Below are 12,743 nucleotides of genomic sequence, written 5' to 3'. Positions count from 1 at the left end.
CATATAAGGGGTGCCCTGCCTATAAGGCAGAGAAGCAAAAATTAGCAGTTAATAGAATAGATTTTCACAAAATTAGGACAATAATGGACGCAAAAAGCAACAATAACGAACGTCAGCCCCCCCCCTTTTCAACAAGACCCCCCGACTACCTTATAGTACCGAAATGGCCGAAGCCCGAAAGGAAGCCGCCAGGAAGTCTGCAATGAACCCGTTCCGGCAAAATGTGAAGGATAGTAGACCAAATCTACCACACTTTTCTTCACATGAAGCTGCCATCCAAAAACGCCTAAATAAATGGCGCCGGAATGCAAACAAGTCCTCCACAAATGGCAGGGCCAAGGTCAAGGCCCCAAACATGACTAGAAACTCAGCGCAAAGACATCTGGAAAAATTCCAGAACAGGCTTCGAAATGATCAAAATGTGCATAAGGAACAGAAAAATGTAGAAAAAAAAATGGAGCGCAAACAGGGAAATCACGACAGCCCCCCGACAACGAGTAGAGCTGCTATGGCAAACCTGAAGCCAAGGATTGTGAAGGAGACAACGCCCTCACCCCAAAATACCAACACTCTTCCGAAAAATAGTCACCCCGACGACCCAGTCATTAAACTAGCAAATAGAGTCGACAATTTGGAAAAGAAGATTGATATTTTAATGGCTTTAATTATACAAGGAAGACAAAATGACCCAGACATGGAAACGTCGATGTAACTGTAATTAAAACAAAACTGTTAAAAGACTGAAAAGAAAAAGACTCCGACGGCGTTTTTAGCAACTATGTCCTAGTGGCAGAAACTCGCCAAATCTCCCTCTTGACAACCTGTAAACAAGGAAATAACTATATATAATAATATATAAAATATTAAAACGACACTCACCAGCAAGCAATCCGGACTAAAACCTCTTGACGATGTATTCCTGCTGACCCCTACGAAGAAGACGTGAAGGATGCCACCCACTAGGACCCGCACAGATGAATCTGGAAGTAGATGGACAGGAGAAGGATCAACGCGCGGCATAAACATGATGAATTTAAGTCGACTCATTGCAGCAGCGTATGCAAAACGTCACTTTTCTGAATTTTTTGCTGCAGATCCTTTGAAATGCCCAGAAACAATGTCCTGAAATAACAGCTGAAATCTCTACGAAAGCCATACTGGACGGCAAAGGACGACCCAACTTGGCGTAATTAAAAAAAACTAATTTTTGACTAATGTTTTGACGCAGTCTCCTTATTGGGATTCCCCCACGTTTTTACAGACCCTAGGCGTGGTGCTGCCGACCCGGCAAAAGGTCGAAATCGTAACCCTTGAATTTGACTTTTTTCCCACAGAAATGCAATAATGACAAAATCTTTGTTAAAGATTGAAATAATTTAATCAAAACATAAAACAGAGTACTATATAATAATATATATAAAAATTCACAATGTTTTGATGCCGTCCCTATGTCAAGAAGCTCCCTCGATTTTATTGACCCTTGGCGCGGCGCTGCCGACCCGGCAAAAGGTCAAAATCGCGACCCTTAAATTCAAATTTTTCCTGGTAGCGTTGATTATACTGACAATGTCCCTGAAAAAGAATAACAAATTAATAAAAGCATAAAACTACGCAACCTACTACTTCCCTACTAGGCGCAACGGAAAATGAAGTATTTGGCACCTAAAACATTAAAAACCTATAATGTTTAGATGCCGTCTCCATATCGGGGTGCCCCTTTGTCCTTCTGAACCCTAGGTGCGGCGCTGCTGGCCTGACAAAGGGTCAATTTCGCGACCCTTGAATTCGACATTTTCTGGCAGCAACGGTATACAGACAAAGTCCCTGAAAAATTACAAAACAATTTATAAAACAAATTTATAAAAACACAAAGCTACGCAACTTACCATTTCCCGACCCAGTGAAATGGAAAACGACGATTTTTGCATCCAAAACATACAAAACGTATAATGTTTTGATGCCGTTTCCATACTGGGATGCCCCCTCGTCCTTCCGAGTCCTAAGTGCGGCGCTGCTGACCCGGCAAAAGGTCAAAATCGTGACCCTCGAATTCGACTTTTTCCTGGTAGCAACAGTATACTAAAATATCCCTGAAAAAGAACAAAATAAATTAATAAAAGCGTAAACTACGCAACTTACTACTTCCCGACTCGGCGCAAGGACAATGATTATTTTTTTTTTTTTTTTTGCACCTAAAACATTAAAAACGTAAAATGTTTTAATGCCGTTTCCATGTTGGAATGCCCCCTCGTCCTCCTGTATCCTGGGAGCGGCGCTGCCGACCCGGCAAGAGGTCAATATCGTGACCCTTAAATTCGACTTTTTCCGGGCAGCAACGATATACAGACAAAATCCCTGAAAAAGAACAAAATAAATTAACTACATCAGAAAATTAAATGTATATACAAACCTACTGACACATACGAACCTCCCAAACGATGATTATCATAAATCCATGGCAATGTTTCCTTCCCAAATCCCACCGGACAAATCTGAAAAATCCTGGACAATCTGGACCTGAAAAAGAAAAGACAAAAACTAAAATCAGACAAAACAAAACTAAACACATAGATATACTTATCTAATCCAATTTTCTGCATCCAATTCCATGGACATTTACGAGCGTCGGCCCAAAGCAAAGCATCTTGGCCCGGCGTCCATAAGATGCCTCCTTTCCCTGGCGAGACGACCCACAGAAGCGACGACCCTGGTGACTCCAAAGCAATGACGACGCTCTCGCCGACACATTGATGAACTCCAGCTGAAGTGCAGAAACTCCCTGGACCCTGGAATAAAACAGCGACGCGGGAATCCACTACGCATTGAAGAACTCCAGCTGAAATGCAGCAACTCCCTGGACCTAGGAATAAGACGGCGGCGCGGGAATCCACCGCGCTTTGGACCATTTGACGGCTGGAGATGAGACCCATGGGCGGGTTGGCAGCCTCCTGCAAACTTAAACCTAAATTGACAGCGGCGCGGGATCTAAACACGAAAATAAAAACACTGACGACTGGTGAAATTGCTGTAACAAAAATGAATACTCAAACGCAAAATAACGGCCGGTAACGGTGGTAAAAAGTACCACATTTGACAGCCGGCTTAAAATTTACACCATGAATACATACCAGAAACGCTGGCCCAACTCTTTTTTAAATTGGCGCGCAGCCTGCGGCTCCAAATAACTGGGACAAACAACTCCCTTTCCCCACCGGCAATGACTCCTGAGGCTCGATGCTTCCGTCCTTCTGGCGGGGGCATCTGAAAATAGAAACAATACAAATTTTAAAATTTAAATTAATTGACAAATGCAAATTTCTAAACCTTTAAAATGTAAACAAACAAAAACCATATGTTAATGTTACCATCCACGCAATGTTTATAAGTAAGAAAATACCAAACCATGTATACTTACCACACCTGTCCAACCCTCACACTCATCCCCACAAATGTACAAATTCAAAAACGAAAATAATTGTACCTAGATATTGCACTCTGTGTAATCACAGGCAAATAAATGCGTGGATGCGGGGCAGAAATAAATCATTCTGTCTCCGTACTTTCACCAGAAACGTCAAAAAAAAAAAGGTCGAAATAGAAACCTCTAAAACTGACTTTTTTCCCTCAGAAATGCAATATTGACGAAATCTCCGTTAAAGATTGTAATAATTTAATCAAAACACATAACAGTGTAATATATAATAATATATATAAAAATGCACAAAGTTTCGATGCCGTCCCCATGTCAAGAAGCACCCTCGATTTTATTGACCCTTGGTGCGGCGCTGCCGACCCGGCAAAAGGTCAAAATCGTGACCCCTGAATTCAACTTTTTTCCCGGTAGCAACTACAATATCCCTGAAAAAGAATAACAAATCAATAAAAGCATAAAACGACGAAATCTACAACTTACCTACTAGACGCAACAAAATACGATGTCTTTGGCACCTAAAACATTAAAAACGTATAATGTTTTGATGCCGTTTCCATGTCGGAATGCCCCCTCGCCCTTCTGAATTCTGGGTGTGGCGCTGCCGGCCCGGCAAAAGGCCAAAATGGTGACCCTCAAATTCGACCTCTTTATAATAGTAGTGGTATAATGAAAATATCCCTGAAAAAGTACAAAATTAACTAACATCAACAGAACACTAAATGTATATACAAACCTACCGACATACATGAACCTCCCCAACGATGCTTCTTATAAATCCATGGCATCGCTTTCCTTTCCAAATCCCACTGGACAAATTTAAAATCCTGGACAATCTGGACCTGCAAAAGAAAAGACAAAAACTAAAATCAGACAAAACAAAACTAAACACATAGATATACTTATCTAATCCAATTTTCTGCATCCAATTCCATGGACATTTACGAGCGTCGGCCCAAAGCAAAGCATCTTGGCCCGGCGTCCATAAGATGCCTCCTTTCCCTGGCGAGACGACCCACAGAAGCGACGACCCTGGTGACTCCAAAGCAATGACGACGCTCTCGCCGACACATTGATGAACTCCAGCTGATGTGCAGCAACTCCCTGGACCCGGATTAAAACGGCGACGCGGGAATCCACTACGCATTGAAGAACTCCAGCTGAAATGCAGCAACTCCCTGGACCTAGGAATAAGACGGCGGCGCGGGAATCCACTGCGCTTTGGACCATTTGACGGCTGGAGATGAGACCCATGGGCGGGTTGGCAGCCTCCTGCAAACTAAACCTAAATTGACGGCGGCGCGGGATCTAAACACGAAAATAAAAACACTGACGACTGGTGAAATTGCTGTAACAAAAATGAATACTCAAACGCAAAATAACGGCCGCTGTGGTGGTAAAAAGTACCACATTTGACAGCCGGCTTAAATTTACACCATGAATACATACCAGAAACGCTGGCCCAACTCTTTTTAAATTGGCGCGCAGCCTGCGGCTCCAAATAACTGGGACAAACAACTCCCTTTCCCCACCGGCAATGACTCCCGAGGCTCGATGCTTCCGTCCTTCTGGCGGGGGCATCTGAAAATAGAAACAATACAAATTTTAAAACTTAAATTAACTGACAAATGCAAATTTCCTAAACCTTTAAAATGTAAACAAACAAAAACCATATGTTAATGTTACCATCCACGCAATGTTTATAAGTAAGAAAATACCAAACCATGTATACTTACCACACCTGTCCAACCCCCACACTCATCCCCACAAATGTACAAATTCAAAAACGAAAATAATTGTACCTAGATATTGCACTCTGTGTAATCACAGGCAAATAAATGCGTGGATGCGGGGCAGAAATAAATCATTCTGTCTCCGTACTTTCACCAGAAACGTCAAAAAAAAAAAAAGTACTTTCACCAGAAACGTAAAAAAAAAAAACAAAGTTCAAATAGCAAAGTTAATAAAAAATATTTTAAATTGCCTAAAATTGTTTATAACAATTACAATTTAAAATACAATCGAAAGTACAAAGCAAACGAAAAATAAACGGGACATTAAGTGAAAATCTCCACAAGTGAAAAGACAAAAGCAAAGTTCAAATAGCAAAGTTAATAAAAAATATTTTAAATTGCCTAAAATTGTTTATAACAATTACAATTTAAAATACAATCGAAAGTACAAAGCAAACGAAAAATAAACGGGACATTTAAGTGAAAATCTCCACAAGTGAAAAGACAAAAAATTCCCGGCCGTAAAATTTATACAGAAACAATACGACAAACAATTAAAATAAACAATTAAAATAAACATATAAAAAGCATATAAATTCGGTTTTTTCCGGTGAAATACTTTGAGACAAATCGACAAACTCAGCGAGCTGCAGATTTTATTAAAGAAGAGGAGCCATAAAGAAGAACCATAAAGAGGAGCTATAAAGAGGAACCAGAAAGAAGAGCCATAAAGAAGAACACTAACGTCGCAAAGAAGGAAGAACGCAAAAAAGAGGCAAAGAAGGACTAGCAAAGAAAAGGAATTGTACCAAAGGACCCGCCAAAACCAAAGTCAGGGTATTTATACCACAAAAAGTATCGTTCCTTTACATATAGTCAGCAGATATTATGGCCCATGTAATACTCTCTGACGACTCTTCAAATGACGAGGCGCTCTCTCTTTTCTCGAGCCCAGAAAGTCAAAATACCCCTTTCTATCTGGAAATCTCGCCCATGTCCCATAATTCTAACAACTCTCAGTTTAATATCAGTATAATAAACATGAAAAAATCGCCTTCCAACTCTGCAATTAACAGTCTAAAAAACCCTTCCGAGGCTGCTATAAAAATTATAAATTCACTTACATATAAGGGGAAAGAGAATAGAGAAAACAAAAATGCCCAAAAAGACCCGCTCTTCCTTACTAATACTAATAAAGAAACAGCTGGCGCCAAAAGTAGCGTCTCAAATGGGCCAGTGGTTTCCCCTCTTTCTATCACACATACAAATAGGGGGAAAAAATTGACAACAGCTCACAACACCAATGCAGCTGAAATTACTAATACCAACACGGATGACAAAAAGAGCGGCGCTCTTAGAAATTTCCCTTTCCCCACACATGAAGACAACAGCATGGAGAGAAACCTCAGCACATCTACAAAAATTGGCTCTAAAAGCATTTCCCCTCACTCTCTCTCACCTACACACACAAGCAAGGTTATTAACATAAGCACAAACAGCCGCTCAAAAAGTCCCGCGCTTGCAAATGCTGACACACTACATAAACTAGCCAATATATATGACAATAGCAGGGACCACAACCAAGGTGAAACACAACATAAATTTATAACTCGCAATACTTTTTTCCAAAACTTGTATCCTAAACCTGACATTTCCAAACTAAGCTTAAAAAAGAAACCCACCATTCTCGCGGAAACTACAAAAAAGAAAAGCATCTCCCCCCAACTGAAAGGCGCTTCTTTGTTTTCCCCTGTTCAGGCTAATTTAAATTCCAAAGTCACCACTACACACTCTATGGGTAACACATCTGCATCCAGAACCCTCAACCGGCCTGCAGCCAAGCGGGACCTTTTTAATTCACCCCCCAATAGCACGAACGCACTGCCTATGAGTTTTTCGGAAGTGGTGGCCGGAACCGGTCCAGGAATTGTGGCATCCTCTGATCCGGCACCAATTACGAAAACCCCGGGCAAGCGCACAAATACCAACATGGATATGGATAGCTTTAGCTATAAAACGCCCAATAAAAAAGCATGTGTGCCCACCAATTTTGCGACCCCAAACCCTTTCCCCCCCCTAGCCACCCCCATCTTTAAAAGTAAGGCGGCCAAAAGTATTGTCGAGGAAATAAAAGCCCCCCGCCACCCAGTCGAGAGTGAAAAGGCCTCTGCACGCAGCGCACCGGCGCAAACTGAAATTGCCCCCCCTCCCCCTAAAAATTCGGCTACCGAACTGCCCCCGTGGCAAATAGTTCCACAGAGCCGCAGGGCCCCCCTATTCATATAGAAAATGTTAGGGAAATCGTGCCACTATTGGAAAAGCTAAATTACTCAGCAGGGGTAGACAGTTTTACAACAAAAACGTCTATAGGAAACGGTGTAACTATTCAGGCTAAAGACTTGACTGCACATAGAACAATTAAAGACATACTAGCTAAAAGTGGCATCCCATACTATTCAAACCAGAATAAATCTGAAAGGGGTTTCAGAGTTGTTATTCGTCACCTGCACCCCTCTACCCCTTGCTCGTGGATCACCAGCGAGCTGCAGAAGCTCGGCCACCAGACTAAGTTCACAAGGAACATGACAAATCCTGCAACTGGTGGTCCGATGCGGATGCACGAGATAGAAATTGTCTCGGCCATGGACGGAAGCCACCTTAGGATCCTCTCCATTAAACAGCTAGGAGGACAAAAAGTGGAAATCGAAAGGAAAAACAGGACGAGGGAACCGGTCCAGTGTTTCAGGTGCCAGGGTTTCAGGCATGCTAGGAACACATGTATGAAGCCCCCAAGGTGCATGAAGTGCGCTGGCCAGCATTGGTCTAGTGAGTGCACTAAGCCAAGATCAACCCCCGCCACCTGTTCAAACTGCCAAGGAAACCACATCAGCGCATATAAGGGGTGCCCTGCCTATAAGGCAGAGAAGCAAAAATTAGCAGTCAACAGGATAGATTTTCACAAAATTAGGACAATAATGGACGCAAAAAGCAAGAATAACGAACGTCAGCCCCGCCCCCCTTTCAACAAGACCCCCCGACTACCCTATAGTACCGAAATTGCCGAAGCCCGAAAGGAAGCCGCCAGGAAGTCTGCAATGAACCCGTTCCGGCAAAATGTGAAGGATAGTAGGCCAAACCTACCGCACCTTTCTTCACATGAAGTTGCCATCCAAAAACGCCTAAATAAATGGCGCCGGAGTGCAAACAAGGCCTCCACAAATAGCAGGACCAATCTCAAGGTAAAGGCCCCAAATATGACTAGAAACCCAGCGCAAAGGCACCTGGAAAAATTCCAGAACGGGCTACGAAAGGAACAAAAAAATGTAGAAAAAGCTATGGAGCACAAACAGGGAAAAGACGACAGCCCCCCGACAACGAGCAGAGCTGCTTTGGCAAATCTGAAGGCAAAGATAGTTAAGGAGACAACGCCCTCACCACAAAATATCAACACTCTTCCAGCAAATAGCCAACCCGACGACCCAGTCATTAAACTGGCAAATAGAGTTGACAATCTGGAAAAGAAAATTGATATATTAATGGCCTTAATTATACAAGCAAGAAATCCGGACGAATAAACCTTTTGACGACGTATTCCTGCTGACCCCCACGATGAAGACGCGAAGGACGCCACCCACTAGGACCAGCATAGACGAATCTGGAAGCTGATGGACAGGAGAAGGATCAACGCGCAGCAAAAACATGATGAATTTAAGTCGACTCATTGCAGCAGCGTATGCACAACGTCACTTATCTGAATTGTTTTGCTGCAATTCCTTTGAAATGTCCCAAAACAGCAGCTGCAATCTCTACGAAAGCCATACTTGACGACAAAAGACGACCCGACTGGGCGTAATGGACAAACTAACTTCTTGACACTCATAACACAAAAAACATACAATGTTTTGATGCAGTTTCCTTATTGGGATTCCCCCCGTTTTTACAGACCCTAGGCGTGGTGCTGCCGACCCGGCAAAAGGTCGAAATCGTAACCTCTATAATTGACTTTTTTCCTCCAGAAATGCAATATCGACAAAATCTCCGTTAAAGATAGAAATACTTTAATCAAAACATAAAACAGAGCACTATATAATAATATATATAAAAATCCACAATGTTTTGATGCCGTCCCTTTTCCAGGAAGCCACTCGATTTTATTGACCCTTGGTGCGGCGCTGCCGACCCGGCAAAAGGTCAAAATCGTTACCCTTGAATTTCGACTTTTTCTGGTAGCAACGATAACACTGACAACATCCCTGAAAAAGAAAAACATATTAATAAAAGCATAAAACTACGCAACCTACTACTTCCCTACTAGGCGCAACGAAAAACGAAGCTTTTGTCATCTAAAATATAAAAATCCTATAATGTTTGGATGCCGTCTCCATGTTGGGGTGCACCCTCGTCCTTCTTGACCCTAGGTGCGCCGCTGCTGACCCGGCAAAAGGTCAATTTCGCGACCCTTGAAATCGACTTTTTTCTGGCAGCAACGGCATACAGACAAAATCCCTGTAAAATCATAAAACAAATTAAAAAAACAAATTTATAAAAACATAAAATCACGCAACTTACCATTTCCCGACTCGGCGAAATGAAAAACGACGATTTCGGCACCTAAAACATTAAAAAACTAAAATGTTTTGATGCCGTTTCCAAATTGGGAAGCCCTCTCGTCCTTACGAATTCCAAGTGCGGCGCTGTTGACCCGGCAAAAGGTCAAAATCTTGACCCTTAATTTCCACCTTTTCTTGGTAGCAACGGCATACTGACAATATCCCTGAAAAAGAGCAAAATAAACTAACAACAACAGAAAACTAAATGCATTTACAAACTCACTGACAAACACGAACCTCCGACGATGCTCTTTATAAATTCAAGGCAATGCATTCCTTCCCAAATCCCACCGGACAAAAATGAAAAATCCTGGACGAATTGGACCTGCAAAAGAAAAGACAAAACTAAAATCAGACAAAACAAAACTAAACACATAGATATACTTATCTAATCCAATTTTCTGCATCCAATTCCATGGACACTTACGAGCGTCGGCCCAAAGCAAAGCATCTTGGCCCGGCGTCCACAAGATGCCTCCTTTCCCTGGCGAGACGACCCACAGAAGCGATGACCCTGGTGACTCCAAAGCAATGACGACGCTCTCGCCGACACACGATGAACTCCAACTGAAGTGCAGCAACTCCCTGGACCCTCGAATAAGACGGCGACGCGGGAATCCACTACGCACCGAAGAACTCCAGCTGAAATGCAGCAACTCCCTGGACCTCGGAATAAGACGGCGGCGCGGGAATCCACTGCGATTTGGTCCATTTGAAGGCTGGCGATGAGACCCATGGGCGGGTTGGCAGCCTCCTGCAAATTAAAATCTAAACTGACGGCGGCGCGGGATCTAAACACGAAAATAAAAACACTGACGACTGGTGAAATTGCTGTAACAAAAATGAATACTCAAACGCAAAATAACGGCCGCTGTGGTGGTAAAAAGTACCACATTCGACAGCCGGCTTAAATTTACACCATGAATACATACCAGAAACGCTGGCCCAACTCTTTTTAAAATTGGCGCGCAGCCTGCGGCTCCAAATATCTGCGGCTCCAAATAACTGGGACAAACAACTCCCTTTCCCCACCGGCAATGACTCCTGAGGCTCGATGCTTCCGTCCTTCTGGCGGGGGCATCTGAAAATAGAAACAACACAAATTTTAAAACTTAAATTAATTGACAAATGCAAATTTCCTAAACCTTTAAAATGTAAACAAACAAAAACCATATGTTAATGTTACCATCCACGCAATGTTTATAAGTAAGAAAATACCAAACCATGTATACTTACCACACCTGTCCAACCCTCACACTCATCCCCACAAATGTACAAATTCAAAAACGAAAATAATTGTACCTAGATATTGCACTCTGTGTAATCACAGGCAAATAAATGCGTGGATGCGGGGCAGAAATAAATCATTCTGTCTCCGTACTTTCACCAGAAACGTCAAAAAAACTAACTTCTTGACACTCATAACACAAAAAACATACAATGTTTTAATGCAGTTTCCTTATTGGGATTCCCCCCCGTTTTTACAGACCCTAGGCGTGGTGCTGCCGACCCGGCAAAAGGTCGAAATCGTAACCTCTATAATTGACTTTTTTCCTCCAGAAATGCAATATCGACAAAATCTCCGTTAAAGATTGAAATACTTTAATCAAAACATAAAACAGAGCATTATATAATTATATATATAAAAATCCACAATGTTTTGATGCCGTCCCTATTCCAGGAAGTCCCCTCGATTTTATTGACCCTTGGTGCGGCGCTGCCGACCCGGCAGAAGGTCAAAATCGTGACCCTTGAATTTCGACTTTTTCCCGACAACAACGAAATCACGGACAATATCCCTGAAAAAGAATAACAAATTAATAAAAGCATAAAACGACGAAATCTACAACTCACCTACTTGACGCAATCGAAAAACGAAGTTTCTGGCAACTAAAACATTAAAAACGCATAATTTTTTGATGCCATTTCCATGCTAGGATGCCCCCTCGTCCTTCTGAATCCTAAGCGCGGCGCTGCTGGCCTGGCAAAAGGACAAAAGCATGACCCCTGTATTCGACTTTTTTTTTCCTGGCAGCAACAGTAAACTGAAAACATACCTGTAAAAGAACAAAATTAATTAATAAAAATTAATTAACAACAACAGAACACTAAATGCACATACAAACTGACATATAACCTCCCCAACGATGCTTCTTATAAATCCATGGCATCGCTTTCCTTCCCAAATCCCAACGGACAAATCTGAAAAATCCTGGACAAATTGGACCTGCAAAAGAAAAGACAAAACTAAAATCAGACAAAACAAAACTAAACACATAGATATACTTATCTAATCCAATTTTCTGCATCCAATTCCATGGACATTTACGAGCGTCGGCCCAAAGCAAAGCATCTTGGCCCGGCGTCCATAAGATGCCTCCTTTCCCTGGCGAGACGACCCACAGAAGCGACGACCCTGGTGACTCCAAAGCAATGACGACGCTCTCGCCGACACATCGATGAACTCCAGCTGAAGTGCAGCAACTCTCTGGACCCTGGAATAAGACGGCGACGCGGGAATCCACTACGCAATAAAGAACTCCAGCTGAAATGCAGCAACTCCCTGGACCCTGGAATAAGACGGCAGAGCGGGAATCCACTTCACTTTCGACCATTTGACGGCTGGCGATGAGACCCATGGGCGGGTTTACAGCCTCCTGCAAACTAAAATTTAAATTGACGGCGGCGCGGGATCTGCACACGAAAACAAAACACTGACGACTGGTGAAACTGCTGGCGATGAGACCCATGGGCGGGTTGACAGCCTCCTGCAAACTAAAATCCAAATTGACGGCGGCGCGGGATCTGCACACGAAAATAAAACACTGACGACTGGTGAAATTGCTGTAGCTAAAATGAAAACTCAAACGCAAAATAACGGCCGCTGTGGTGGTAAATAGTACCACTTTTGACAGCCGGCTAAAATTCACACCATGAATACTTACCAGAAACGCTGGCCCAACTCCTGAG

At 42.7% G+C, this 12,743-nt stretch overlaps 2 protein-coding genes and 2 long non-coding RNA genes across 6 annotated transcripts; 1 reads left to right on the top strand and 3 right to left on the bottom strand.

Annotated features, from left to right (window-relative positions):
- Nucleotides 1-3,594: 3,594 nt before the first annotated feature.
- LOC120451129 lies at nucleotides 3,595-4,361 on the bottom strand. Its single transcript, XR_005616354.1, has 3 exons — nucleotides 4,171-4,361; nucleotides 3,914-4,111; nucleotides 3,595-3,858 (listed from the first exon to the last, which is right to left on the bottom strand). It is a non-coding gene; the product is annotated as an uncharacterized LOC120451129 (long non-coding RNA).
- A 3,243-nt stretch (nucleotides 4,362-7,604) lies between these two features.
- On the top strand, nucleotides 7,605-9,090 carry LOC120451116. Its single transcript, XM_044006278.1, has 2 exons — nucleotides 7,605-8,402; nucleotides 8,460-9,090. Exons 1-2 carry the CDS (start codon nucleotides 7,746-7,748, stop codon nucleotides 8,736-8,738), a joined length of 936 nt encoding a protein of 311 aa, XP_043862213.1. The 5' UTR covers nucleotides 7,605-7,745; the 3' UTR covers nucleotides 8,739-9,090.
- A 110-nt stretch (nucleotides 9,091-9,200) lies between these two features.
- LOC120451120 lies at nucleotides 9,201-10,172 on the bottom strand. Of its 2 annotated transcripts, none has more exons than XM_039634538.1 (4): nucleotides 9,997-10,172; nucleotides 9,841-9,937; nucleotides 9,733-9,774; nucleotides 9,201-9,669 (listed from the first exon to the last, which is right to left on the bottom strand). In XM_039634538.1, the coding sequence occupies exons 1-4, from the start codon at nucleotides 10,147-10,149 to the stop codon at nucleotides 9,578-9,580; spliced, it is 384 nt and encodes a 127-aa protein (XP_039490472.1). In that variant the 5' UTR covers nucleotides 10,150-10,172; the 3' UTR covers nucleotides 9,201-9,577. The 2 variants fall into 2 exon arrangements, with proteins under 2 accessions (XP_039490472.1, XP_039490473.1); XM_039634539.1 differs by having other exon boundaries at nucleotides 10,011-10,172.
- A 1,267-nt stretch (nucleotides 10,173-11,439) lies between these two features.
- Nucleotides 11,440-12,097, bottom strand: LOC120451126. Of its 2 annotated transcripts, none has more exons than XR_005616348.1 (3): nucleotides 11,896-12,097; nucleotides 11,628-11,830; nucleotides 11,440-11,572 (listed from the first exon to the last, which is right to left on the bottom strand). It is a non-coding gene; the product is annotated as an uncharacterized LOC120451126 (long non-coding RNA). The 2 variants fall into 2 exon arrangements; XR_005616349.1 differs by having other exon boundaries at nucleotides 11,632-11,830.
- Between the last annotated feature and the right edge of the window lie 646 nt (nucleotides 12,098-12,743).

This window comes from Drosophila santomea, chromosome 3R (assembly GCF_016746245.2).
Source record: "Drosophila santomea strain STO CAGO 1482 chromosome 3R, Prin_Dsan_1.1, whole genome shotgun sequence".
In the NCBI taxonomy this organism is placed as follows: Eukaryota; Metazoa; Arthropoda; class Insecta; order Diptera; family Drosophilidae; genus Drosophila; species Drosophila santomea.
Note: the sequence above shows the minus strand (reverse complement) of the source record. Positions and strands in the feature narration are given on the sequence as shown.

Excerpts from the sequence above, each read along its gene's own strand:
- LOC120451116 (XM_044006278.1), top strand. The coding sequence starts at position 7,746 with ATGACAAATCCTGCAACTGGTGGTCCGATGCGGATGCACGAGATAGAA. Across the intron at positions 8,403-8,459 it reads ATAGCAGGACCAATCTCAAG|AACGGGCTACGAAAGGAACA; the intron begins GTAAAGGCCCCA and ends GAAAAATTCCAG.
- LOC120451120 (XM_039634538.1), bottom strand. The coding sequence starts at position 10,149 with ATGTGTTTAGTTTTGTTTTGTCTGATTTTAGTTTTGTCTTTTCTTTTG. Across the intron at positions 9,775-9,840 it reads CAGCGCCGCACTTGGAATTC|GTGCCGAAATCGTCGTTTTT; the intron begins GTAAGGACGAGA and ends TTAATGTTTTAG. Across the intron at positions 9,670-9,732 it reads TTTCGCCGAGTCGGGAAATG|GGATTTTGTCTGTATGCCGT; the intron begins GTAAGTTGCGTG and ends ATGATTTTACAG.